The sequence below is a fragment of the Marmota marmota genome, unplaced genomic scaffold, assembly GCF_001458135.2.
Source record: "Marmota marmota marmota unplaced genomic scaffold, marMar, whole genome shotgun sequence".
Classification (NCBI taxonomy): domain Eukaryota; kingdom Metazoa; phylum Chordata; class Mammalia; order Rodentia; family Sciuridae; genus Marmota; species Marmota marmota.
The window spans coordinates 23,109,951-23,135,697 of record NW_026000142.1 but is presented as its reverse complement, the minus strand read 5'-3'; the positions used below and the strand labels follow the sequence as shown (position 1 = coordinate 23,135,697).

General features: G+C 33.3%; 1 protein-coding gene across 5 annotated transcripts in view; it reads right to left on the bottom strand.

Moving 5' to 3' along the window:
• The window catches only part of Cog5 (component of oligomeric golgi complex 5), a 360,858-nt gene that overhangs the window by 306,243 nt on the left and 28,868 nt on the right, over positions 1-25,747 (bottom strand). For all 5 annotated transcript variants that reach the window (XM_015488339.2, XM_048786107.1, XM_048786106.1 and 2 more), the window contains one exon: positions 14,814-14,934. In XM_015488339.2, the coding sequence (XP_015343825.1) occupies positions 14,814-14,934 (121 nt within the window). The remainder of the gene's footprint in view (positions 1-14,813; positions 14,935-25,747) is intronic.

Below are 25,747 nucleotides of genomic sequence, written 5' to 3'. Positions count from 1 at the left end.
ATACAGTCTTCCCACCAAGTCATATTAGAAGATACACAGGTTTAATGGGATCTGGAAAAACAACACTATGCTTCATGTGATAGAAACAAAAGCAAATTTAGTCAAATGATAACAAGATTCATGAGTATAATTCACAATATCCAGATCTTTTAGAATCCCCATATTTTTTTTTCCATTTGAAAATATTCTCTTTTTTTATTGGTTGTTCAAAACATTACAAATATGACATATCATATTTCATACATTTGACTCAAGTGGGTTATGAACTCCCATTTTTACCCCGTATACAGATTGCAGAATCACATCGGTTACACATCCACGTTTTTACATATTGCCATACTAGTGACTGTTGTATTCTGCTATCTTTCCTATCCTCTACTATCTCCCCTCCCCTCCCCTCCCATCTTCTCTCTCTACCCCATCTACTGTAATTCATTTCTCTCCCTTGATTTTTTTTCCCTTTCCCCTCACAACCTCTTATATGTAATTTTGTATAACAATGAGGGTCTCCTTCCATTTCCATGCAATTTCCCTTCTCTCTCCCTTTCCCTCCCACCTCTCGTCCCTGTTTAATGTTAATCTTTTTCTCATGCTCTTCCTCCCTGCTCTGTTTTTAGTTGCTCTCCTTATATCAAAGAAGACATTTGGCATTTGTTTTTTAGGGATTGGTTGGCTTCACTTAGCATAATCTGCTCTAATGCCATCCATTTCCCTGCAAATGCAATGATTTTGTCATTTTTTAGTGCTGAGTAATACTCCATTGTGTATAAATATCACTTTTTTATTTAAATTTTCTTTAATATGGAAAAGTCAATATTTTCCTTTTGTGTAATTTTATTAACATGTAATAATTGTACATATTCATGGACTATGATGTGAAAAATCAATACCTGCTTGCAATGGTCAAATCAGAGTAATTAGCATTTATATCTTNCCCACAATATGTAGATCGGATCCAACTTTTTCTTCTATCAGACGCAGAGTCTCTGATTTGATATCAAGCTCCTTGATCCATTTTGAGTTAACTTTTGTGCATGGTGAGAGAAAGGGATTCAGTTTCATTTTGTTGCATATGTAGAATCCCCATATTAAATGTCTGAAAACAATGGAAAGTGTTACTACGTCAAATTAGTTTTGACAAAAAGAATAACTTCTATGGGTATAATGTTTCTGCTGCTCTTCTCTGCCACAGAAAAACAGGCTGTTATTAAATAGGAGGAAAATGATCACATGAAACTATTTTCAGACTTTTTAAATATTTCCATTAAGCATTTCATATTTTCAAACCTTTTAATAGTACCAGACTCTGAAAGTCAAAGTAAAATGACTTGGCAACTTTACTGACCTAAGTTTGAAAGGTACTTAAGCTATATGAAACATTCTTATATCTATTCATTATTTGGGAATACAGAGCTTTTACATGCAAAAAATGTCAGTCTCCATTAAGTATTACTTCTAATTGTATTTACAAAGCAATGCATGAATTCTCAATATATACAGATAGTGATTCAAATTTACAACACTCATTCAATTTCACAGACTTTGAGTGTACATAAGAAACAGGCAAATAAAAATTAAGTTAGTGGAAATTCCATTAATGGCACAGTGAACTAGTCAGGCATAGTTTCCTGCAGATAATTTCAAATCTAGATAAAGCTTTTTTAAAATACACTATTTGAAGGAACTGGAAAATAAACACAGGCAAGAATATACTAGAGGAAGATTTACCTTTGAATTAGAGAAGTTTTAATGGGTAAGAATTCCAAGATTAGTGTCTTTTTGCCTTATGGCATTTACTACCATAACTCCTACCAACAATTCCATCTTAATCCCCACAGATTTTACAGAAAAAAAATATATACTATATATAATATATGTATATTTTATATATCAAATATACATACACACACACATACAGGTTTACAGTCAGTGGTGCACACCTATAATCCCAGCAACCTAGTAGAAGAATTCCAAGTTTGAGGTCAGCTTTAGCAACTAAGACCGTGTCTCAAAATTAAAAAGGGCTGAGGATATAGCTCAATGGTAGAACACCCCTGGGTTCCATCCCTAGTATGGAAGGAAGAAGAGAAAGGAAAAGAAGAAAAAGTTGAGAAGAGACAAGAAGGGTAGGGTTGATTTAGGAGAAAAAAGCAAGCAAAAGTCAGAGAAAAGCCTATCCTTGAAAGAAGGTGAATTTGCTCCTTTTACAAAGTGACAATTTTCCCTGAGTGATAACACACAGCTCATGTAGCAGAAAGCTTGGGTCTTACTAAGTTGAGATGTCAGAAGATAACTCATAGCTATCAGTACAGTTGGAAAACTACGCAGAAACACTGAAAAGGGAAAAGAAAAAAAAAAAACAGGTGAAAGCCATAATCATTTATCAATTCTGCCAAATTCTTAGTAATAGCAAACTATTTGGGTATGGGGGAATCCATAGAGTACCACACTACAAATATAGCATTTATAACTTAAAAGAACTGAGCAAAAACAGCAACTGCACAAGGCAAAGGAAAAAATATACAGTTTGAGACCAGATTACCCACAAGTTAGAACAAAAACAACAGAACAATTCTCAAAACAGAATTTAAAATCACTAGAATGTACTATCTATATAATGTTTAGTTTTCAACCAAACTAATGCAAAAAATGTGAAAAAAATGTGATCAGATTCATGGGGACAAAAAAAATAGATAGTCAACAGATATTGCCCTTGGAATGGGCCAAGAACATGGCAACAGCATCTAGTAAGAAACTTAGGCTGCTTCACCTTTTAATGGAAACTCTGAATGGAAAGGCAGAAAGACAAGTGGGTATATGCAAAAAAAAAAAAAAAAAAAAAAAAAATGGCAACACTAACTCAGGCTCCCAAGAACTGCCTTAATCCTCTTAATGACCTAATTACCTCTTAGAAACCTAACCTCCCATCTCTGCCATAATGGAAATAAAATTCCTACATGAATTTCAGAATGGAACAATCCATATTCAAAACACTGCAGAAGCCAATCAACAGTGTGTAGATCCACAATAAGTATAGATGAATATGTTTTGGAAACCCGTTTAGAATGTGAGAGCACTCTATATTGAAAAATAAAAATACTACCAAATGTACTATGTTCTAGAACATATGAAGAAAGAATACTGGCTGACAATGTCAGCATTTTCCTCAAGAAGTAGCTCTGGATAAACCTGAGAAGTAAACAATTAAATTACCCAAGATACAAACCATTTAATTTAGATACAGATACTTCAAAGCAACTACCACAGAAAAACCTTCATAAATTTTTATGAACTACCTCATTCTGAGCATCATGCCTTCTTGATGTACCCACTAGAATAAATTAGCCACAAGATATATATCCCTAGATAATTAATTTGGCCATTTTGAGCTAACATGGTATAAACTTCATATGTTAGAAAATGGTTTGTTAGATATAATGAGTTTGAGAAATTATTTTTCAAAGTGAAGTGTTTATATTTATTTTACCATAATCAATATAGAAACATCAATGTAGATCATCACCCCAACCACTGAATATATTCCTAGTTGTGATGATAAAACTATATTATCAGCATTATTAACTCTAACCCTAACACTAACCCTAACCCTAAACCTAACCCTAATACTAACCCTAAACTATATTATCTGCATTATTTTCCATTTATATATAACAAAAGAACATATTTCCAACTAATCAAAAGGTCAAGTCTCTAACACAGAAATTAAAACGAATGAATAAAACTAGATTCAATCTTGCTGAATATGTCTCTCAGAAGGTCATACCTGCCTACCCTATTGTTTACCCAGTACTAAAATGTAGAATTCTGTAAATATATCTATAATTACAAGTTTACATTGAGTCTTTCTAACTTAACCCATTGCTAATTTAAAATTATCAGACCAAAGAGTATTTTTAAATTATTTCATATTGTTCTTGGATTTTCTATTCACAGAGTAATGAATTATAATTGTGGCAATAAAAAGTACAACAACTCTCCTAGGGTTCCTGTACAATATTTGACTTAGAACTCTGAGTTGCACTTCATTAAGAAGAAAACTAACACCATTTTAAAAGGAACAGTCAACAAAATAAGCCTAGAGTCAGAGGCAATGTTTGTGTATATTTAAGACACATTTTAATTTTCAAAAATTAATATTATAATGATATATGCTAAAATGGAAAAGACGTTGAACACTACTGGCTTCAGCATTCAAACAGAAAATCCTTTAGAACCAGCAAACTGAAATAGTTTTATAATTACTAGTTTAAAGAACCTTACACTAAGAGTGGGGGACGTAGTTCAATGGTAGAGCACCTGGGTTCAATACCCACCGCTACACACTCATACACACATGCACAAAACAAAAACCTTCACTAAATAAATTAAACAGTGATAAATGTTCCAGCAATGGGTGACAGTAGGTAAAATATATAGCTTTCCATTAGCATTCTTAACCAACCATATGGAATAAAACATGGAAATGCTACCATAACTTTTAAATGTATGAAAAACAACGGACTAAAGTTTCTAATAAGTACGCCACTTGTTGTTGTATAAACATTATCCTGAATTTTTGACACTGTATGAGGAAAGATAAAACTAATAAAATATGATTAGTGCTACATGGGTATTATCTATTCAATATAAATCTTAGTAACAATAAATTCAGTAAGTTTAAAAAAGAAGAGAATTTTGTATGAGTGTGTAATTGCATATTTACTTCTAACAGACAAACTCACATCTAAAGGTAGACCTTTCTGACCATTTGGATCTGAGCACAGCATCACCCTCACCTGGTGGTAGCTAAACCCAGTCACATAAGTAAATAATTTAGAGACATAAAAATCTAATTCAAACATACTTACTGCAAATGTCTATATGTCATTACATTGTAGATTTTAAATGCAAATTGAATTCCTTATAACAAAGTTCTCTCTCTCTCTCTCTCTCACACACACACACACACACATACACACACACTATTCAAAGCATTTAAGAAACAAATCACCTAAGACCTATAAGAAAGAAACTAATTTAATATTGGAAACAGTTTCATGGCATATTTATAATCTATCAATACACAATTTTTAATAGGCCTGAAATAAAATTTTCTAAAATTTTCACCAACTAAAATATCTTATAGACATAACATTAATTTGTGTAGTAACTATTGGATACCAATCTATTATGTGGCAAAAATAATATAAATCTTACTTTTCTCACCTGTGCATGAATCAGAAATGTTTGCCAATAAATGCATTATTTTATCAAATTAAGAAAATACCACAGCTACAATAAGAGCACTAATGGATGAGACTGTATTATCATAAATACTTTTATGAATATAAAAGAATATTTTAAAAATATAAGAGAATATTTTAAGAATATTCTCTCATAATAATATATCATAGATTAAAAATTAAAATGTAAACCTCAGAAGACAGAACATAAGCAGTAAAAATTATTGGAGGGAATACTTTCCAATACATGCAATTACTTCATTATTTTTTACTGCTTAATTATATTTTTAAAAAGGATTTTTAATTCAGTATCTTTAATATAGAATATTAAGTCAGTGAGTCAACAGTTGCTTCATTAGATATCTATTATATAATATCTTTACATCATTCATATAAATATTAAAATATTTTATTTTTGGCTTTAAGTACGAGGCTATCATACTTAAAGGTCATTTTATCATTTTCATCTAATTTTATACTACTTTTATATTCAAGGTATACATATAAAGTAGAATAAATATGTGAATTTTCTCCTTTAAAAAAAGAAGATATTGGGAGTTCTAACAATGGCAACAATCTCCTTTGCAAACCAATTAAATGCTGCCACAGAATTTAAGGAAAGAATATAGCATTAGTGGTTTAAGATATCTACAATCAGATTTTTACAGATACATTAGATATGTGACCTTAAGATCTACGGAAATATAAGCTATAAAAAGAGTAGGGGATTTTGTTTTGTTCAGTAATGTAGCTTCAATGTCCAGGACAGTACATGATACACACAGTAGGTATTCAATATATACTTGCAGAATAAATGAATAAATTTATCTAAGTCATACAGTAAGAGGACCCATGGAAGTTCTTTTTATATTACTTCAAGGAAAGTGCAGATGAGTCCCAATGCAAAAACTGGAGGAGAGGGTTTTTCCCCATGGATATCATCATTATTATTGTTATTGTTGCTGTTGTGTGAGTTTTATGCTTAAAGAAATAAAAGAACAGAGCCTGAACTTCTCAAACACAAAAGTTACAAGTATTCACTCATTTTATATCAGGTTCCTAACAATGTACAGGGATTACAGATGTTGAAACCTAATATTTGGTAAATAAATTATAAATCATGATTTTCAATAAAAAATTTTTAATAAAAAAGAAACTTTAAATGAAAACCTTTAAAGATATAAAAGGATATTTTAAAAGTGAAAAGACATTTCAGTTGCAAAAGCATCAATATTATAAAAAGATCCAAAGTTTATCACATTGACCTGTAAATTAGAAATACTAACATTTGTTTTAGCAAGTGGTATTAATAGAAAATCACTCAATCTAACAGTCAAGAGATAAAACGCATGACTAAAATTTAGGAAACATTCAAAATTCCAATTCATGTCAGGAATATAAGCTCTGAAATATAATTTTAACCAGAAGCAGAAACCTAATCAATTTTGTTCTATTCTAATTGGAGAAAACTGTAGATCAAAAGAGGATAGTCAACAGCATTAAGAATAAATAAAAACTACATATAAAGAGATTAGCAATAATCAGAGAGCTCTCCATGACCCAAGATTTTTATTTAGTATTCCAGGTAAAGTATATATATATTGATAATCACATGATATCACACAATGATCTTCCCCAGCTTTAACTCAAATTTTACCAAACAAGTTGCTAATTATGAATATGTTTCCATTTCATCTGTGCAGAAAGAAAAATCATACTGCTTTCAGTCAAAGGATAGCATGTGCCTCAATGCAAGTTAATGAATTATTAGTGTTCTAGATTATAAGTCCTTCTCTTATGAAATTGGTTTGTACAGAATTGGGAAAATTTTAGAGGAATGAGTTATCTTTATAGTATATGGAGAACCAGCCATCCTGTCTATTAATCCCATATTCCATTTCCCCTCAAAAGTAGAGTGAAAATAATACCCACTAAAAGGAGGGAGAACGGATAATAAATGAATCCTCCTACCTCAATTAAGGACTTCAATCTAAAAGATGGGCTGCTTATGTGAATCCCCTACAAACCATCCCTCATTTGCTTTTCTTGCTAGTCTTTTCCATCCTTTTTGATATGTTGTTAGTTCTTATAAACAATTGAGTGAAATTAATGCCTTCTTTAGAACAAGGCAATAAAATATCCATAAACATCTATTAAATTAAGTTTTGGTGTCAGTAAAATAAAACTTCTGAACCAGAAACAGATTCTCAGTTATGATGAACAGACAGTCATGAATTTCAAAAATATCTACTAAATGTTAAGACACTAATAAAAAGATTAACTTTTTAAATATCTTTCTAATATAAATACAGAGAAATAAAAGGAAAGTAATTGAAAATATCATAGGCAGACATCACAATATCTGATTTCAAAATATACTACTAAACTATAGTTACCAAAAACACTTGATACTGGCATAAAAATAGACACATAGACCAATAAATCAGAATGAAGAACCCAGAAATAAATACACCCATCTACAGCTACCTGATCTTCAACAAAGGTGCCCAAAACGTACATTGGAAAAAGGACAATCTCTTCCATAAATGGTGTTGGGAAAACTGGATATCCATAGTAAAGACTGAAACTAGACCTGTCTCTGTCATCACACATAAAAATCAAATTGAAATGGATAAAGATTTAAATGTAGCACCTGAAACTATTGGAAGGAAATATAGGAGAAAAAAACATTTTAAATCATTGGTATAAGCAATTTTTTAAATTTATTTTTAAGCTGTAGTTGAACACAATGCTTTTATTATATTTATTTTTATATGGCCCTGAAGATTGAACCCAGGGCCTCACATGTGCTAGGCAAGCACTCTACCGCTGAGCCACAACCCCAGCCCACAATTTTTTTTTTAATAAGACTTCAGAAGCACAAGCAACAGGAACAAAACCGGACAAATGGGATATAAAACGCAAACCTTCTCACCAGCAACAGAAACAACAAACAAAGTGAAGAGACAATCTAAGGAATGGGAGGAAACATGTGGAAACTATTCATCAGGCAAGGGATTAATTTTCAGAATATATTATAAACTCAAAATTCAACAACCAAAAAAGAAATTAATAATCTGATTTTTAAAATGAATGAATGATTTGAAGAGACATTTCTCAAAAGAAGATCTATAAATGGCAAACAACTATATGGAAAATGTTCAGCAACACTCATCATCAGGGAAATGTAAATCAAAATCACAATGAGAGATTATCTCACCCCACTTAACCAGTGCTATGATCAAAAATCACACACATACATACACACACACACACACACACACACACACACCCCAAATGCTAGTAAGGCTGTGGAGAAAAAGGAACACTTATACACTGTTGGAGGCAATGTACAACCATTATGGAAAACATTCAAAAAAGTAAAATATGATACAGCTATCCCACTACGCGAGGTATATATATATCCAAAAAAATTAAATCAGTTTATCAGATACTTGCACAATGAGGCTTATTGCAGCACTATCCACAATAAGCCAAGATATGGAATTAAGCGGTGTCCAATGATGAAGGACCAAATAAAGAAAATGTGATATATATATATATATATATATATATATACACACACACACACACACACACACACACACACACACATACATACACACACACAATAAAATATTAGTCAGCCATAAAAAAATAAAATTCTGTCATTTGTGGCAATACAGATGAAACTATAGGACATAAATGAAGGAAGTCAGGCACAGAAAGGCAAATAGACATAGTCTTACTCATATATGAAAGCCAAAAAAGTTAATTTCACAGATGTAGAAAGTGAAATAGTAATCACTAGAGACTAGAAGAGTAGGGGAGAAAGGAAATACAGAAAGGTCAGAAAATGGATACTGAAACATAGTGAGGAGGAATAAAAAGTTCAGGGTTCTAGTATTTTGTACAGCACAGTAGGGTGCCTATGGTTTACAACTAATAATATTTTTATAAAGAATTAGAAGAGATGGGTTCAGAGGTTCCCAACATAAAGAAATAATAAATGTTTAGGGAGACTGAAATGCTAATTACCATAATTAGATCTTATTACACTGTACACATGTACCAAATTATAACAAATATCCCATAAAAATGTACAGTTAATCAAAAGAAAGAAGTCACAGATAGTGAAGAACTAGGTACAAAATGAATTTCTCTAAAATTCATGGCAATCAGAATACAAGAAAAGAATCATCTAGCCAAATTCCAAATAGTACATTTATATCTTTCATATTTTCTCTATATGTAAATATTCAGATCAACAATACCCAGCCAATTTTAGCATTGATAATACTGAACCAAAGACTACATCCAATTGTTCACCAATGGCTGTACCATAGGTGGGTTAACTTATCTGTATTATAGGTGGAATACCTAATAACACCACAAAGGAAAAATCAGAAAGTGCTAATGTTGATTACAGAAATATAGCACATTCTCCTTTTATCAATGCAGCTTCAATTCAACATGGATAAAGCAGGAATGCATTTCATGGAACAAGCAAATCTGTTACTCAACCTGACCCAGAATCATGTTAAGTGTTTTGAGACACTCATTGAATTTAAAAAGTTGCCATCCTCTGGCTTACAATGATAGTTTATCCAGCTATTCAAAAATATTCTGAAAACTATTAAATTTAAAATTATGTAGAAATTCTGCTCAAATGGGTCAATAATAGCTGGAAAAAGTAGTAAGTATGATAAAATAAACATTTTCCCAAGTATTTTATCTTACTAGTGTTTAAAAAATGTTATTGTTTTGTAGTATGAGCCACATACATTTTGTCTAGTCTCAAAACTTCTTGAGCTATAGATCAGGCTCAAGAATAGAGTGCTTGTCTAGCATGCACAAGGCCTTGAGCTCAATCCAAGAACCCTCCCCTAAAAGGGGCTGTTTTTAAAGAAAAATTAGAAATAAAAAATGATAAAATGTAATTTTGCAAAACACTATGTAGTTTTATTTTTTTTAATCAATACACAATAACAACCTGATGAAAAAAGTACAAGTCTACACTAAAATAATTCTGTCAATTTGATAATGATATGATTTTAATTTTAATCTTAATTTTCCTAAATTATAAAAATGTTGAGCATATTTTCATATACATATGTGCCATTTATACAAATTCTCTGGTGAAATGTGTTTTCAAATATAACTAATTTGAAAGGCTCAATTTAAGAAAACAATAAATGTTGGCAAGGATGTAGGGGAAGTAGAATATAAACACAGTAATGATAAGAATATAAAGTATTACGACTATTTTGAAAACACTTCAATAATTTTTTAAAAAGTTAAACACACACCTACCAAATGATGCAAACACTCCACTCCTAGGTAATTAACGAGAAATGAAGATACAAAGATTTGTACATAAAAGTTCATAACTCTTGATTTTTAATATCCAAAAATTAGGAATAACCCAAATGTCCACCAACAGATGAATGGATAAAAACAACTGGGATCTATCAAAGGAACATTACTTTGCAATAAAAAGAGATAAATTATTAGCCTGGAATGGTGGGGCAAGCCTGTAATCCCAGCAGCTGGGAGACTAAGGCAGGAGGATTGTCAGTTCAATTCCATCCTCAGCAACTTAGCAAGGCCCTAAACAACTCAGCGAGACTCTGCTCTAAATAAAATACAAAAAGGGCTGAGGATGTGGCTTAGTGGTTAAGTGCCCCTGAATTCAAGCCCCACTTCCAAAAAACAAATAAATAAAATAATATATTGATACACATAATACTGATGCATTTCAAAATAATTATGACAACTGAAAGAAGCTTGGAAAAAACACATACAAAGCATACAATTCTGTTTATATGAAATTCTTTAAAGTGGAAACTAATCTATATACAGAAAATAAATCAGTAAACACTTGAAGAGAGAATACCAGGAGTCAAGAGGAAACTCTGGAGAGTGATACTATGTTCACTGTCTTGTTATTCGTGATGCCGCATGTCAAAATTACTTATTTTCAATATATCAGTTTATTATGTCACAGAAGGAAGGAAGGAAAGATGAAAGAAAGGGAGAGTATAATTATCACTAGATATTCAAAATGTGTGTTTTAAATTAATACAGCTGAATTGCTTATCCAAAATGCTTGAAACCAGAAGTGTTTTGGGTTTAGGATTTTGGAACATTTTAACATATGTAATGAGATATCTTGGTCATGTGACCAAGTCTAACACAAAATTTATTTATTTTCATATATCATTTATACACATAGCCTATAGACAATTTTATACAAATGTATGCGGTATACCTAATTTTGACTGTGACCCATCACAAGAGGTCAAATGTGCCATTTTCCATTTGTAGTGTTATATCAGTGTTCAAAAGTTTGATTTTGAAGCATTTTGAATTCTGGGTTTTTCAATTATGGATGCTCAAAGTACATATATCTTATATAACTTAAAATTCATTCCTTCAAAGTGTTCACATCAACAGTTTATAGTATATGGACAACTCTATACAATACTAATTTCAGAACATTTTCATAACCCCAAAAAAGAAAGTTGTATCCAACAGTAATCACGACACACCCTTAATCCCTCAGAATATACTTCATTTCTATTTGCCAATGTATTTTGTCTAGTCACACTAATTCAAGGTTCAAAACGTCACATGGTTGGCAGATCACTTTTAACTTAATTTTAGGAGTGTGAATTATAATATAAGTATTACTACTGTACTTGTTTTACTCTAAGTATTAGCTGCTAGGCAAAAACTTTTAAGAACAACCACACATGCTTGCAAGGAAATAAACTGCTGCCCCTTTAAATAACTGCTAACATCCCTTCAAGTGTTATTTTGTTTGTTTCTTTTATATGAGTGCTCCAAAGAAAACCACAAGGTACCACTTAAACCAACTAAAGAGGTGAAAGATCTATACAATAAAAACTATAGAACCCTAAAGAGAGAAATCAAAGAAAACCTTCTTTAGAAGATGGAAAGATCTACCTTGCTCTTGGATAGGCAGAATTAATAGTATCAAAATGACCATACTACCAAAAGCACTATAATGCAAGTCTGATCAAAATCCCAATGGCATTCCTCATAGAAAGAGAAAAAGAAATCATGAAATTCATCTGGAAAAATAAGAGACCCAGAATAGCTAAAGCAATCCTTGGAAGGAAGAGTGAAGCAGGTAGCATCAGTATACCAGACCTTAAACTATACTACAGAGCAATAATAACAAAAACAGCATAGTAACCAAATAGTAACCAAAACAGACTGGTACAGAATAGAGGTCACAGAGACTAACCCACAAAATTACAATTATCTTATATTAGACAAAGTGGCCAAAAACATGCACAGAGAAAAGATAATATCTTCAACAAATGGTACTGGAAAAATTAGAAATTCATATGCAACAAAATGAAATTAAACCAACCCCTATCTCTCACCATGGACAAAAGTTAACTCAAAATGGATCAAGGACCTAGGAATTAAAACAGAGACTCTGCATCTAATAGAAGAAAAAGTAGGCCCTAATCTCATCATATGGAATTAGGCCCTAATTACCTTAATAAGACTTCTATAGCACAAGAATTAAAACCAAGAATCAATAAATTTAATGCAAGTCTGATCAATAAATGGGATGGAATCAAACAAAAAAGTTTCTTCTCAGCAAAGAAAAAAAAAAAATCTGTCAGGTGAACAGAGAGCCTACATCCCGGGAGCAAATTTTTATCCCTTACACATCAGATAGAACACTAATCTCTAGGATATATAAAGAACTCAAAAAGCTAAGCACCGAAAAAACAAATAACCAATCAATAAATGAGCCAATGAACAGACACTTCTCAGGAAAGGATATACAATCAATCAACAAATATATAAAAAAAAATGCTCATCATCTCTAGCAATCAGAGAAATGCAAATCAAAACTACTTTAAGATATCATCTCACTCCAGTCAGAATGGCAGCTATCCTGATGACAAACAACAAGTTTTGGCGAGAATGTGGGGGAACAGGTACACTCATACATTGCTGGTGGGACTGCAAATTGGTACAGCCAATATGGAAAGCAGTACGGAGATTCCTTGGAAATCTGGGAAAGGAACTACCATTTGACCCAGCTATCCCTCTCCTCGGACTATACCCAAAGGACTTAAAAACAGCATACTACAGGGACACAGCCACATCAATGTTTATAGCAGCACAATTCACAATAGCTAAACTGTGGAGCCAACCTACATGCCCTTCAGTGGATGAATGAATAAAATAAATGTGGCATATATACACAATGGAATTTTACTCAGCATTAAAAGAGAATAAAATCATGGCATTTGCAGGTAAATGGATGGAGTTAGAGAAGATAATGCTAAGTGAAGTTAGCCAATCCCAAAAAAACAAATGCCGAATGTTTTCTTTGATATAAGGAGGCTGACTCATAGTGGGGTAGGAAGGGAAAGCATGGGAGGACCAATTTATGATATAATGAATTCTAGACAGGGAAGAGGGATGGGAGGGAAAAGGAGGGGGCAAGGGATTAACAAGGATGGTGGAAATGTGATGATCATTATTATCCAAAATACATATATGAAGACTCGAATTGGGTGTCAGCATACTTTATATACAACCATATATATGTGTAATAAGAATTGTAATGCATTCCACTGTCATACATAAATTAAAATTAAAATTAAAATAAACCACAGGTATGAGCATTTCTATGTGTACTCACTATTAAAAATTTTCCCAGAAAAATTATGAATTGCTATATAATGGACCTTGAAGCTTGTTAGCAGTCAAAACCATGAACACTAAACCCTTGAATGCTAAGGCCCTGCTGTAAATGTCTTGAGTATAGAATGAACAAATAAGGAATGTAGGCAAAATATGAACATGGGAATTGTCACCTAGAAATAGCATTTCTCTTTGACATTTCCCCTAGAGAAATGAAAATTTAAGCTCTCATGAAAACACAAGTATTTATGGCAGTTCTACTTATAATCACCAAAAACTGGAAAGAACACAAATGTCCAATTAGTGAATCAATAAACAACCCACAGCACATGCACAGAATGATAGTCCAACAAATATAAAGTAACAAACCAGTGGTACACCCAACAACTTGGATAAATCTCAGAGGTGTTATGCCAAGTAAAAGAAGCCAACCTCAAAAGATTACATACTTTATAATTTCATTTACTTGACTTTCTTAAAAAGATGAAACACAACAATAAAGATCAGTGGTTGCCGGCATTAGAGGCAGGTGGTCTGTAAGTGATTATCAAGTGCTGATGAGCAAATTTGGGGCAACGAAGGAACTATTCTATATCATGACTGTGGTGGTGGTTACATGAATCCACACATGTCAAAATCTACAGATCTATATATGAAAAAGGACCAATTTATGATATAATTTTATAAGTAATAGACATTCAAGAAAGCAAATTATTTTACTCACCAATTCTGAAAAATGTGACAATGCTATCTACAGCCAACTTTTCAAAAACTTGCTCAATAATATTTGTTAACGGTAATAATAAATATCAATAAATCTAAAACTTAAAATCTTTAAACCTCTATTTAAATAATCAGAAAAGGACTTACCAAGTTCATTGAGACTCTGAGCAGCTTTTGTTATCTCTCTACTTCCCCCTTGCAGTTGTCCTTGGAGTCTCTTACTGAGATACAAGATGCGAATAATTCTCCGAAGCAAATCACAGGCAACCTGTGCAAATATCACAATGTTAAATATGTGTAGCAGGTCCAATCAAGTTTCATTATAATTACTATTAATATGTTAATCTGTCCATTCTTTTTTTTTAATGTCAATGGACCTTTATTTTATTTCTTTATATGCGGTGCTGAGAATCAAACCTAGTGCCTCACACATGCTAGGCAAGCGCTTTACCACTGAGCCACAACCCCAGCCCTTAATCTGTCCATTCTTTCCAGATGCTAAAGACTCATTCATGCCTTACTTCTCTAAATAAATACAAATCTTAAGAAAGTATCAAATCTTCTAGGGAGCAACCCACTGTACCATAGTTACCCTTCACAATAAACTCCAATTTATCCCAAATAGAATGAATCTGAGATTGAGACACTGTGCAAGCCAAAGATTTTTTGTAGTCTTAGACCAGTTTTCTGCTCTAAATCAATGATTTTCAACACTGAAATCAAGTTCTAATGCCCAGGTGGTATCCCTGACAATTACATCAGAATCTCTAGGGGTGATAATCAAGCATCAGTTTATTTACTATCCATCCGTTTATTTAATACCCATGGCAGCCAAAGTGGACAGCCACTGTGCTAGGCTTCCTACTGCTTAACTCTCTCCAACCCTGGTTTCTCTTTTCTAGGTTCCTATCTAAACAGTCTTCAAACTTCTCCCAATTTCACCAGCCATAAAGAATAAACATACCCCACTTGGATTTCCCTAATGGTTTTTATCACTAAAAAAAAATAGTTACCTAAAAAAAAAGAAAGAAGGAAAAACTCTCACATAATTTCACATCGCCTCCTATTCCCTTTTCTTTCCTAGATCTAACAATAAGTCTTAACCTATCTAAAGGCTTATTACCTATCCAAAGGATTGTATAGATGTAACCACTTAATCTCCATGTCCCCACTGCTTTATGTCTATCTCTCTATCAGGCTAAGAAAGATTCATATATTTCAGGACACTCTGTTACAGAAATTGGATCCAGAACAGTTGCCAGAGTGAGATGAAGGGAGTCCATAGAAATAAAGAATATATAGTGATCTTTAGCCTTAGTAATAACAAAGAAAAAAGAAACAGTCTATGCTGCTCATCACCACAATCTTTGAGAGTGCCAAAGCTAGTTGAAAAGCAAAGACATGATCTCTGCCTAAAGAAGAAAATCCTATATGGTGGCAGTAAAGAATTAAAAGATCCAGGAAAATGAGAATCCTGAGCCTCCAGCTGTAAGTTTTCTTTCATGGATGAAACACATAATATATAAGAGCCACACTCAGCCACATTCGTGCACCCACAAGCTACACATACACGCACAAAAACATATAATGTTTACAAACATACACAAGTCATAGACACCGGAGTATTAAACATGTTTACTTGACTGGTTCTCAGAGTTAAATACAGTTAAAATAATAAAGATTACAAAATCAGAATTTCTCTCCAGAAATTAAAGATTTGGACATCTCTAGGGGTGATAATCAAGCATCAGTTTATTTAATATCCACAGGCGATACCCATGGCAGACAAAGTGGACAGCCTCTGTGCTAGTCTTCCTACTGCTTAACTCTCTCCAACCCTGGTTTCTCTTTTCTAGGTGCCTATCTGAACAGTCTTCAAATATCTAATATTAATATTCATATTAATCAACTAGTATTTATTTTCTGAGTAGACACTACAAGCATGATTCAAAATTTGGAAGATTTTTTTTTAAGTCACCCTCATATCTTTGTCCCAACTCACAGTTAACAGAAACAACCATATCAGTTGCTTACTTGTCAGAATTGGAATTTTTAGATGAACAATTCAGAGCACAGAATCCCTAGCAACCACTTCTCCAAGGTTCTAAATACACCATGAGGAGAAACACAAGACCTTATTCTACAGCACCTAGAACTACCCTTCCAGAATTCCTCAATCCTACCTAATATAAAAGTAATATCCTCAAACATATAATCTTTGAGTTTATTTTTAATGTTTTTATTTTTCACAATCATACTTAATCTGTCACCAAGTTTTATTGACTGTCCTACTGCATGACTATTGCTACTTTACTTGCATTACTATAAGAATCACCCTTATTCCAAATCTATTACCTTCACCTTAAGTTTCATACTGCTCTCCTGGCTAGCTTTCAGTCTCTCAGGAAAATCTACTCTTTCACATTTGTATTCTTAAAAACAGTTTTCAGTAAATACTACAGCCCTCTTTCTAATAAACTTTAGTACCTTTCTACTTACAGATTATATTGAACCTTCCAAGAATAGCATTTAAAAAAATTCTCAGTCAACAAGTTTAGCTAATTTATAAAGCATTAACTCTCACCATTTATCTTCCCCAATTTCCTTTATTTTTTATTTTAGATATTTTATTATTAAATATATGACAGAAGATCACACTGAGATATATAGTTAAATGAACTGGGAACCACCCACAGAAAGGAAACAGAATTGTGTGAGCTAGCACAGAAGCCCCTCTTAGGCTCCCTCCCAATCATGTCACTGTCTATCTATCACCCCGCCCAAGAGAAATTACTATTCTCACTTCTATGGGAATCACTTCCATATTTTTATTACAGAAACATATATACCTAAGTGTTGCAATGTCACCCTTTTTTGATCTGTGGGTTTCCTCACCACCTTTTATTCTTTATAATTTATTGAATATATTGGATCCTCTGAACTACAGTTTCCACAGAATGGGTTTTGTTGACTGTATTCCCATAGTGTAGTTTAAGAAATTCTGCAATCTTCTACATTTCCTACAAACAGGATGTAGACAGTATCTTCAGATTTAGGTTTATCATTTCTGGCAAGTTATCATTAAGTGGTAATAAATCACATGTATGATTTTCTCTTGTGTTATTAGCAACCAATAATAAAGTCATACGTTTGATTTTGTTTTATTATTAGCAACCACTGATATTAAACATCAAAATTCATTAAAACCTGAGTAAATGCAAAATGATATACTATTGTTTAATCTTTGTTTGCTAGCACATAAAAATTTCTCTATGAAAATTTTTTTACCTTAAGTATATTTGTCTATCCTTAAGGGTACAGCTCATACGGGAAAGTAAGCATAAATACTTGATCTTCCTCTCAGCTTGTATTTCCAAAAGGAAGGGTTTCCTAATATCCACTAATGATGAACAAACAACAAGAATTTGTTCTTAGTTTGTTTTTTTTCCATTATATATGAATTCATAAATGTAAACATAATATGTCAATTTGTTGTGAGCTATTATCCTTATTGGTACTCAAATTGACCCATTGTGGCTAGTGGGAGCCTCAGAGTGATCAACTGTACCACAATGTCTGAGACTAAAATCTCCCAAATTTAGGATTTTTAGGGCTGAAAGTGAGATAGTTGAGCAACCTCGGGCATCTTTAAATTGGCTTCTGATTTCTTTTGTCACAGACCTAGTAGATATATAGTTAAATGAACTGGGAACCACCCACAGAAAGGAAACAGAATTGTGTGTCACCAATATCTTCTTTGGTATCTGGTATAAAAAATGTTTCAAAATCATTTTATACATTTCATGTCCCAGACCTGGAATCAAAGAGTTCTCAAAGAAGCCCTTGTTTCTTTTAGGAAGAAATAGCATTTCAAGACCACATTCTCGGAACTAGTTTTGTTCATTTCTGAGAATTTTCCATAGATATAGCTAGGAAATGTCATAATTAAAATATAGCATAAATATTCATTTGCTTTAATCTACAATATAGACTTCTCAGATTAACATTATACATATACATATGTATAAATATACACAGAGAAATATATAAAGTTTGCACTCTTTTAAAATAAAATTAAAATATCTCAAGTTCCTAGGGATAACTTCCAATTAAAGATCAAAAGTACAGGGTATTTACTTAACCTTCTATATTATATCAGTATATCATTATTTCCATGCTGAGACTCTTGGTTCTTAAGGACACAGGTGATAACTTAAAATAATTTATTTGCTTGACTGCACAATACACAGAAAACAGTATCTAATTAACAAAACCAACACCATAATAAAACTATGATTGTTGAAAATGATCTAAATTTTTTCTGGATTCTATTTCTTTATCAAAGCATACAGTTATCACCTACTATACATTCCTTTCTGGCCCTATTTATCTTAGTTCTAATGCTCACCACAAGTCTTTACACTGGTATTTCTCTAATCATTTTGGTATCTGAAAAACACTATTAGTTTCCTAAGAAAAGTTTATAAAAACAATATTCCCTGCATTGACATAGGTTGATAGGAGTCTATAAATGAAAATCACTTTGGTTGGTCTATCAATTCTCTACTGCTGCACAAGAAACCAGCCTAAAATTTCATGGCTGAAAACTATTTCATACTCTGTGGGTTAAAAGTTTAGGAAGGGTCCCAGTACTCCAGGTGGTCACACTTGGAACTACTCGCTGTGCTTCATTCGGCTAACAACTAAGCTGAGCTGGACCAAGAAGGCTTCACTGGGTGCTTCTCACTCATCAGATTCATATAGCTAGCCTGGCTTTCTTCATAGCATGGTGGTAATAGGTAGCTAGACTTCTTACATGGACACAGGTTTTTGCAGAGCAGAAATAAAAGTTCCTTAAAGGTTAGGCCTCAAACTAAAGCAGCATCACTTCCATCAGTATGGGTTTTTAGTGTTTTGCTATCCTAGTTGCTCTGTTTTTATAGGGTTTAAATTCACTGGCATTTTTATGTTACTGTTACCATCTTGCTTCTTCTTTCCTTCCTGATACATTTACTTGTTCAAAGGATAATTATAAAGCAAGTAAAATAGGTTTGTATTCCATTAAAAAGTACATTAAATTATTTGATACAACCGAAAATTAAAAAAAAAAAAAACCTACAAAGTTACATAATGAAAAACATATATATATATATAAATGAGAAAAGGTTTCATGGATGATTTCTTCTTTCATTCCAAATTTTCACAAACTCTCTTACTTATGTTTTTTTTATATTTATTTTTTAGTTTTAGGTGGACACAATATCTTTATTTTTATGTGGTGCTGAGAATCAAACCCAGTACCCCACTGAGCCACAACCCCAGCCCTATTACTTATGACTTTAAAGATAAAAAGAAAACTTACGTGAATTACATCTCAATAAATTGATTATATATTTAAAACATAATTAAGAGTTAAAAACTTATAGAACTTGAAAGTTAACTCAATTATTCTTTGATCATTTAAAATTTTTTAAATGTAAATGTTCTGTTTAAAGGAAAGTAAGCTTTTCAAAATTTTTTCTGGAAAACAGAATTTATAAGCAAACAATATTACTAAAATGAATTAAGACAGACATAATCCTTGGGGTGATGGATATAAATTTCACTCTCAGAGAAGAGAGTGAAATGGGGATTAAAAAAAAGAAGAAGAATAGGTATAAAAGTCCTTTCTTCTAATTGGAGGTAGTATCTTAGCAAGTTTATGTTCAAGGAAAAAACATCCTTCATAACTATTTCTTGCCTTCATCTATCACATGTAGTTAAATTAATTAGGAGCTCAAATAAGAAATAGATTAAACAAAAACATTAAAGTTCCTCAATGTTTATAATGGAAAAGGCTGACAAAGTAAACAGAAAAACAAAAACTGAAACACAAGTGAGATTCCAAAGAGCTGTAGGACCTGTTTGAAAGGCAACAAGTTTCTAAAACAAACTTCCTTCTAAGTTAAAACTGAGTATAAGCTGAACCAGGAAAATTTAAATACTGTACTGGAAATAAAGATATTAAAATGTACCTGAATACATTTTTCTTTTCTCTTCCTTCCTTTCTTTCTTAACTTTGGAATAACTTGACCAAATTTATTCAACTCAGCTGTCTTTTTTCTTAATATCTTTATTTTATGTATGTGGTGCTGAGGATTGAACTCAGTGCCTCACACATGTGAGGCAAGCACTCAACCATTGAGCTACAACCCCAGCCCCTCTACTCAGCTATCTTTATGGTGTCTTCTTTTTTTAAAACAACAAAGTAGTATAGAAAATGAGGATTAATATTTAACAATAAAAATAAAGTGTTACAGCAAAAGAAACAATCAAGTGGGCTGGAGTTGTAGCTCAGTGGCAGAGCACGTGCCTAGCATGTGTGAGGCAGCATTCTGCTGTCATATAACAAATTAGAATTAAAAAATCTTTTAAAAAAACATAAAAATAAACAAATAAAATAAAGGCACACTGTCCAACTACAACTCCAAAAACATTTTTTTAAAAAGAAAGAAACAATCAGGAACATGAAGAGAGAACCTACAGGAGGGGAGAAAATCTGTGCCACCTACAACTCAGGGTGTTAATTTCCAGGATATACAAATAATTCAAAAAGCATAATGCCAATAATAATAGTAATAACCCAATCAATAAATGGGCAAAGAAACTGAACAAACCCTCTCAAAAGAATAAATATGAATGATCAAAAAATATATGAAAAAATGTTTAACATCTCTAGCAATCAGGGAAATGCAAATCTCTCACTAAAAATGGAACCACCACTTAACTCCTAGGCATATATCCAAAGGATTTAAAATCAGCATACTACAGTGACACAACCACATTACACACATAGCAGCACAATTCACAATAGCTAAGCTATGGAACCAACCTAGACGGTCATCAACAGATGAATGGATAAAGAAATTGTGATACATACAGACACACACACACAAAATGGAATATTCAGCCATGAAAGAAGAATGACTTTATGATATTTGCCAGTAAATGGATAGATCTGGAGTGTTGAGAGCCACAGCCGAAGGGGCCCCAGCAAACTTTCAGACTGCCAGCTGATGACTGGCTCACAGCAGCCCCAGCAACTTCTAGCTGATTGGCTCCTCTGCAGTGATGCTCATTGAGCTGTTTCCCCGCCCTTTCAGACTGCCAGCTGATGATTGGCTCACAGCGGCCCCAGCAACTTCTAGCTGATTGGCTCCTCTGTGGTGATGCTCATTGGGCTGTTTCCCTGCCCTTTCAGACCACGGAGCTGCTCATTGGGGGACTTTTTTGGCTCCGCCCACGTGACCCAGCCAATCGGCCTCAAGAGCAGGAGGAGGAGTGGGGGAGGTGGAGAGGCTTGTGGGAAGCCTGTGGTGGCAGTTGGGCTCTGAGGGTTTTTCCTGAGGAGCTGTTTTGTTTGGCGTGTGTGGTTCTAAAAATAAAGTTTGTACCAACAGAGGTGAGGCAAAGAACCTCACCCCCGCCCCCCCCGCTGATACAAAGACCTATCCACAGGTGTGGCTGTATATTGGACCAGTAGTCAGTGACGGGTAAGATCCAATTGCAATGGTACCAACCTAAGACAGGAGGCTGACGCCTTGAGGTCAGCTCATCCGATAACGGGTAAGGACCATATATGTACTATTGGACAACCTAAGGCAGGCACGGTCCCTAAGCCACATGCTTGTTGTTTAAACAGAGAGGGGGAGATGTTGAGAGCCACAGCCGAAGGGGCCCCAGCAAACTTTCAGACTGCCAGCTGATGATTGGCTCACAGCGGCCCCAGCAACTTCTAGCTGATTGGCTCCTCTGCAGTGATGCTCATTGAGCTGTTTCCCCGCCCTTTCAGACTGCCAGCTGATGATTGGCTCACAGCGGCCCCAGCAACTTCTAGCTGATTGGCTCCTCTGTGGTGATGCTCATTGGGCTGTTTCCCTGCCCTTTCAGACCACGGAGCTGCTCATTGGGGGACTTTTTTGGCTCTGCCCACGTGACCCAGCCAATCAGCCTCAAGAGCAGGAGGAGTGGGGGAGGTTGAGAGAGGCTTGGGGAAGCCTGTGGTGGCAGTTGGGCTCTGAGGGTTTTTCCTGAGGAGCTGTTTTGTTTGGCGTGTGTGGTTCTAAAAATAAAGTCTGTTTCTTTTGACAAGTGGCTCCTGAATTGTGCCCAGCCAGACTGCAGCACTGGAGACTATTGTTCTAAGTGAAATGAGCCAATCCCAAAAAACCAAAGGTCAAATGTTTTCACTGATATGTAGAAGCTAAATCACAATAAAGGGGGACAAGGGAAGAAGAGAAGTTCAGTAGATTAGACAAAAGGGAACGAAAGGAAGGAGGGGGATAGGAATATAAAAGAGTAGAATAAATCTAACATAATTTTCCTATTATGTACACATATGAAAATACCTAAGTGAATCCCACCATCATGCCCACCAACAAGAATGTGGTCCCAATTAGAATAAGATATAATCTATGCTTGTATAATTCTATCAAAATGGATTCTGTCATATATAACTAAGAGAAACCAATAAAAAATAAATAAAATGTTAATCTTAAAATGAACAATCCTGACCTTTCATTCTTGCATAAACATCTTCAAAAATTAATAAAATAAGCTATCACAACTTCATAGAATCATAGCATTTTACAGCTAGAAAAGAACACAGATCCAGTTTGAACTTTCACTATAAAAAAATGATATTCAAGTTTGTTCCTTTTCATTGCAGCTAGTTAGAGGGATTGAGAGCTGTAGTGTTCTTTGAAGATACAATGCTTCATCTTTTCTTTGTGAACCTGCTTTTGATTATTGCTTTTCTTTTTTTCTTTCTTCTTTTTTTTTAAGTTGTAGATGAACACAATGCCTTTGTTTTATTTATTTATTTTTATGTGGTGCTAAGGATTGAACCCAGTGCCTCACATGTGCTAAGCAAGTGCTTTACCACTGAGCTACAACCCAGGCCCCTGGTTTTGCTTTCTTTATGTACAGCAAACTTTAGAAAAAAAACAGGAATCATATTTTCTGCTTTTCTTCCCTTTTAAAAATATATTTCACTGAATCAAAAGAAAGAAAGAAATACTCTCACAGTCTTAACTCGGCTGCAGAGCAGCTATATGAACTTCAGCACATAACTTTCAGAATTTCCACTTGTTGACCCATAAAAGATGACTCACCCATAAAGTAATTTTCAAATATAATTATAAAAGTTTAGTGATTTAGAACATTTTGAAATGTTTTATAAACTGCTAAGTCCTAAATAACCATGAATTTTTTTTCAAATCACTAATAACCAGATAGGTGGCAAAAATAAGAAAGATTCTTAGCCAGACATGGTGCATACTTGTAATCCCAGCAACTTGGGAGGCTGAGGCAGGAGGATTGCAAGTTCAAGGCCAGCTTCAGCAACTTAGTGAGGCCCTAAGCTACTAAGCAAGATCCTGTCTCAAAATTTAAAACAAAATTTAAAATTTTAAAAAGGAATGGGGATGTGGCTCAGTGGTAAGGCACCTCTGGGTTTAATCCCTGGTACCAAAAAATAATAATAGTTACAATAATAAGGAATATTCTTGAAAATTACTTTCAAAAGATTCAACAAAGGAGAGAAAAAATAAATGCATGGTTCTAGCATGTTTAAGATCTGATGTTAGAGTGCAAAGAAGTTAATTGAAATTAAATTTTAATTAAATTAATTTCAATTGTTTCACCAAAATTAAACAATGAGCTGCAAATCAAAATAACAATATAATATAATGAAGACAAGTCTTGGACAAGTGCACTAAAAAAAAAATAGGCCTATGTCTTCATATGCAAAAAATATTTTAAAGTATACTAAGTCAAAGTTAACTTCCATTCTTTTTCCAAAAGAACAGAATTTCATTTTAGGGCTACTGTATACCTCAGCAATAAAGTGCATGGTTAGAATGTATGAAGATCTAGGTTTAATCCCCAATATCCAAAAAAAGAAAGAAAGAAAAATTAACTTTATTAGGGCAAGTTTGTAAACACATAAACACAATAATTTTTCTTAATTAAAAACACCATATTTGCATGTTAATCCATTCTTTCAGTAAGAAAAAGACTTCCAATGAAATTTAATGCCATGTTTTTAAAATAAAATGAGAAAGGTATCAAAAAAAACCCTAAAAAGCAACAATTATATTTCAGTTTAACTATGGGGAGTATTGTTTTGATATGTATTTTAACATAAAAGTAAAACACTAGCTCCCTAGAGAGAACTCTTCCAGTGCTCTGAGCACTTAAGAGTGCATGAACCTTATCAGAAAAATAGGTTGAGCATGTCTTTAGAGGTTCACCATATTCCAAGCCATATGACCTTGCAACCCAAGCCAAAATTGATTAAATCAGGGAAACAATGCTAGCTCAAAGGAAGCCATACAAAGTCTGTCACTAGTTACCAATTCCATTACCTACCATAAGAACCTCCCAGACTGTGAATTGATTGTATATGCTATTCTTTTTATAAAAGTATGAATACAAGAAAAGGTAGAGCCTGAGGCAGCAATAAACAGAAGCTTTGAGATACAAGAATGAGTGAATAGAAAAATGAGCAAGTGAAAAGACTGACGCTTAGTCTACAGCACAAGTAAGAAAAAGCCCACAGTAACAGAAAAAGAAGCAAAAATTCAGGAACTGAGGTTTAGGAAAAGGTGCTAGGTTGATATTACAGATTGAATAATGTTCCACTCTCCATTATACCTATGAGAAAGGTTCCTCTGCATTCTCACTGACCAAAAATGTATCTATTGCTGGCTGGCTGTCCCCAAAATAATTTGAAAATATCTCATCTCCACTATCTGAAAAAGACATTCAAACTCTTCTTGCATGCTCTATTTCTCAAACTGTAATACGACACAAGTACAAATACATTAAAAAAGTAATATTATGATATGTCAAGAGCTTTGTAATGTTTTGAACAACTAATAATAAATAAACTAATTAATTAATTTAAAAAGTAATATTACATGTTTTGTTTAATCACGTCACATGTTTGAAAAAAACACAAAGGTGCTATGGAAAAAAATTATTGTAGTCCTTTTTTTTTTCTTTTTTCTTTCTATTTTTTTTTTTTTTTTTTTTTTTTT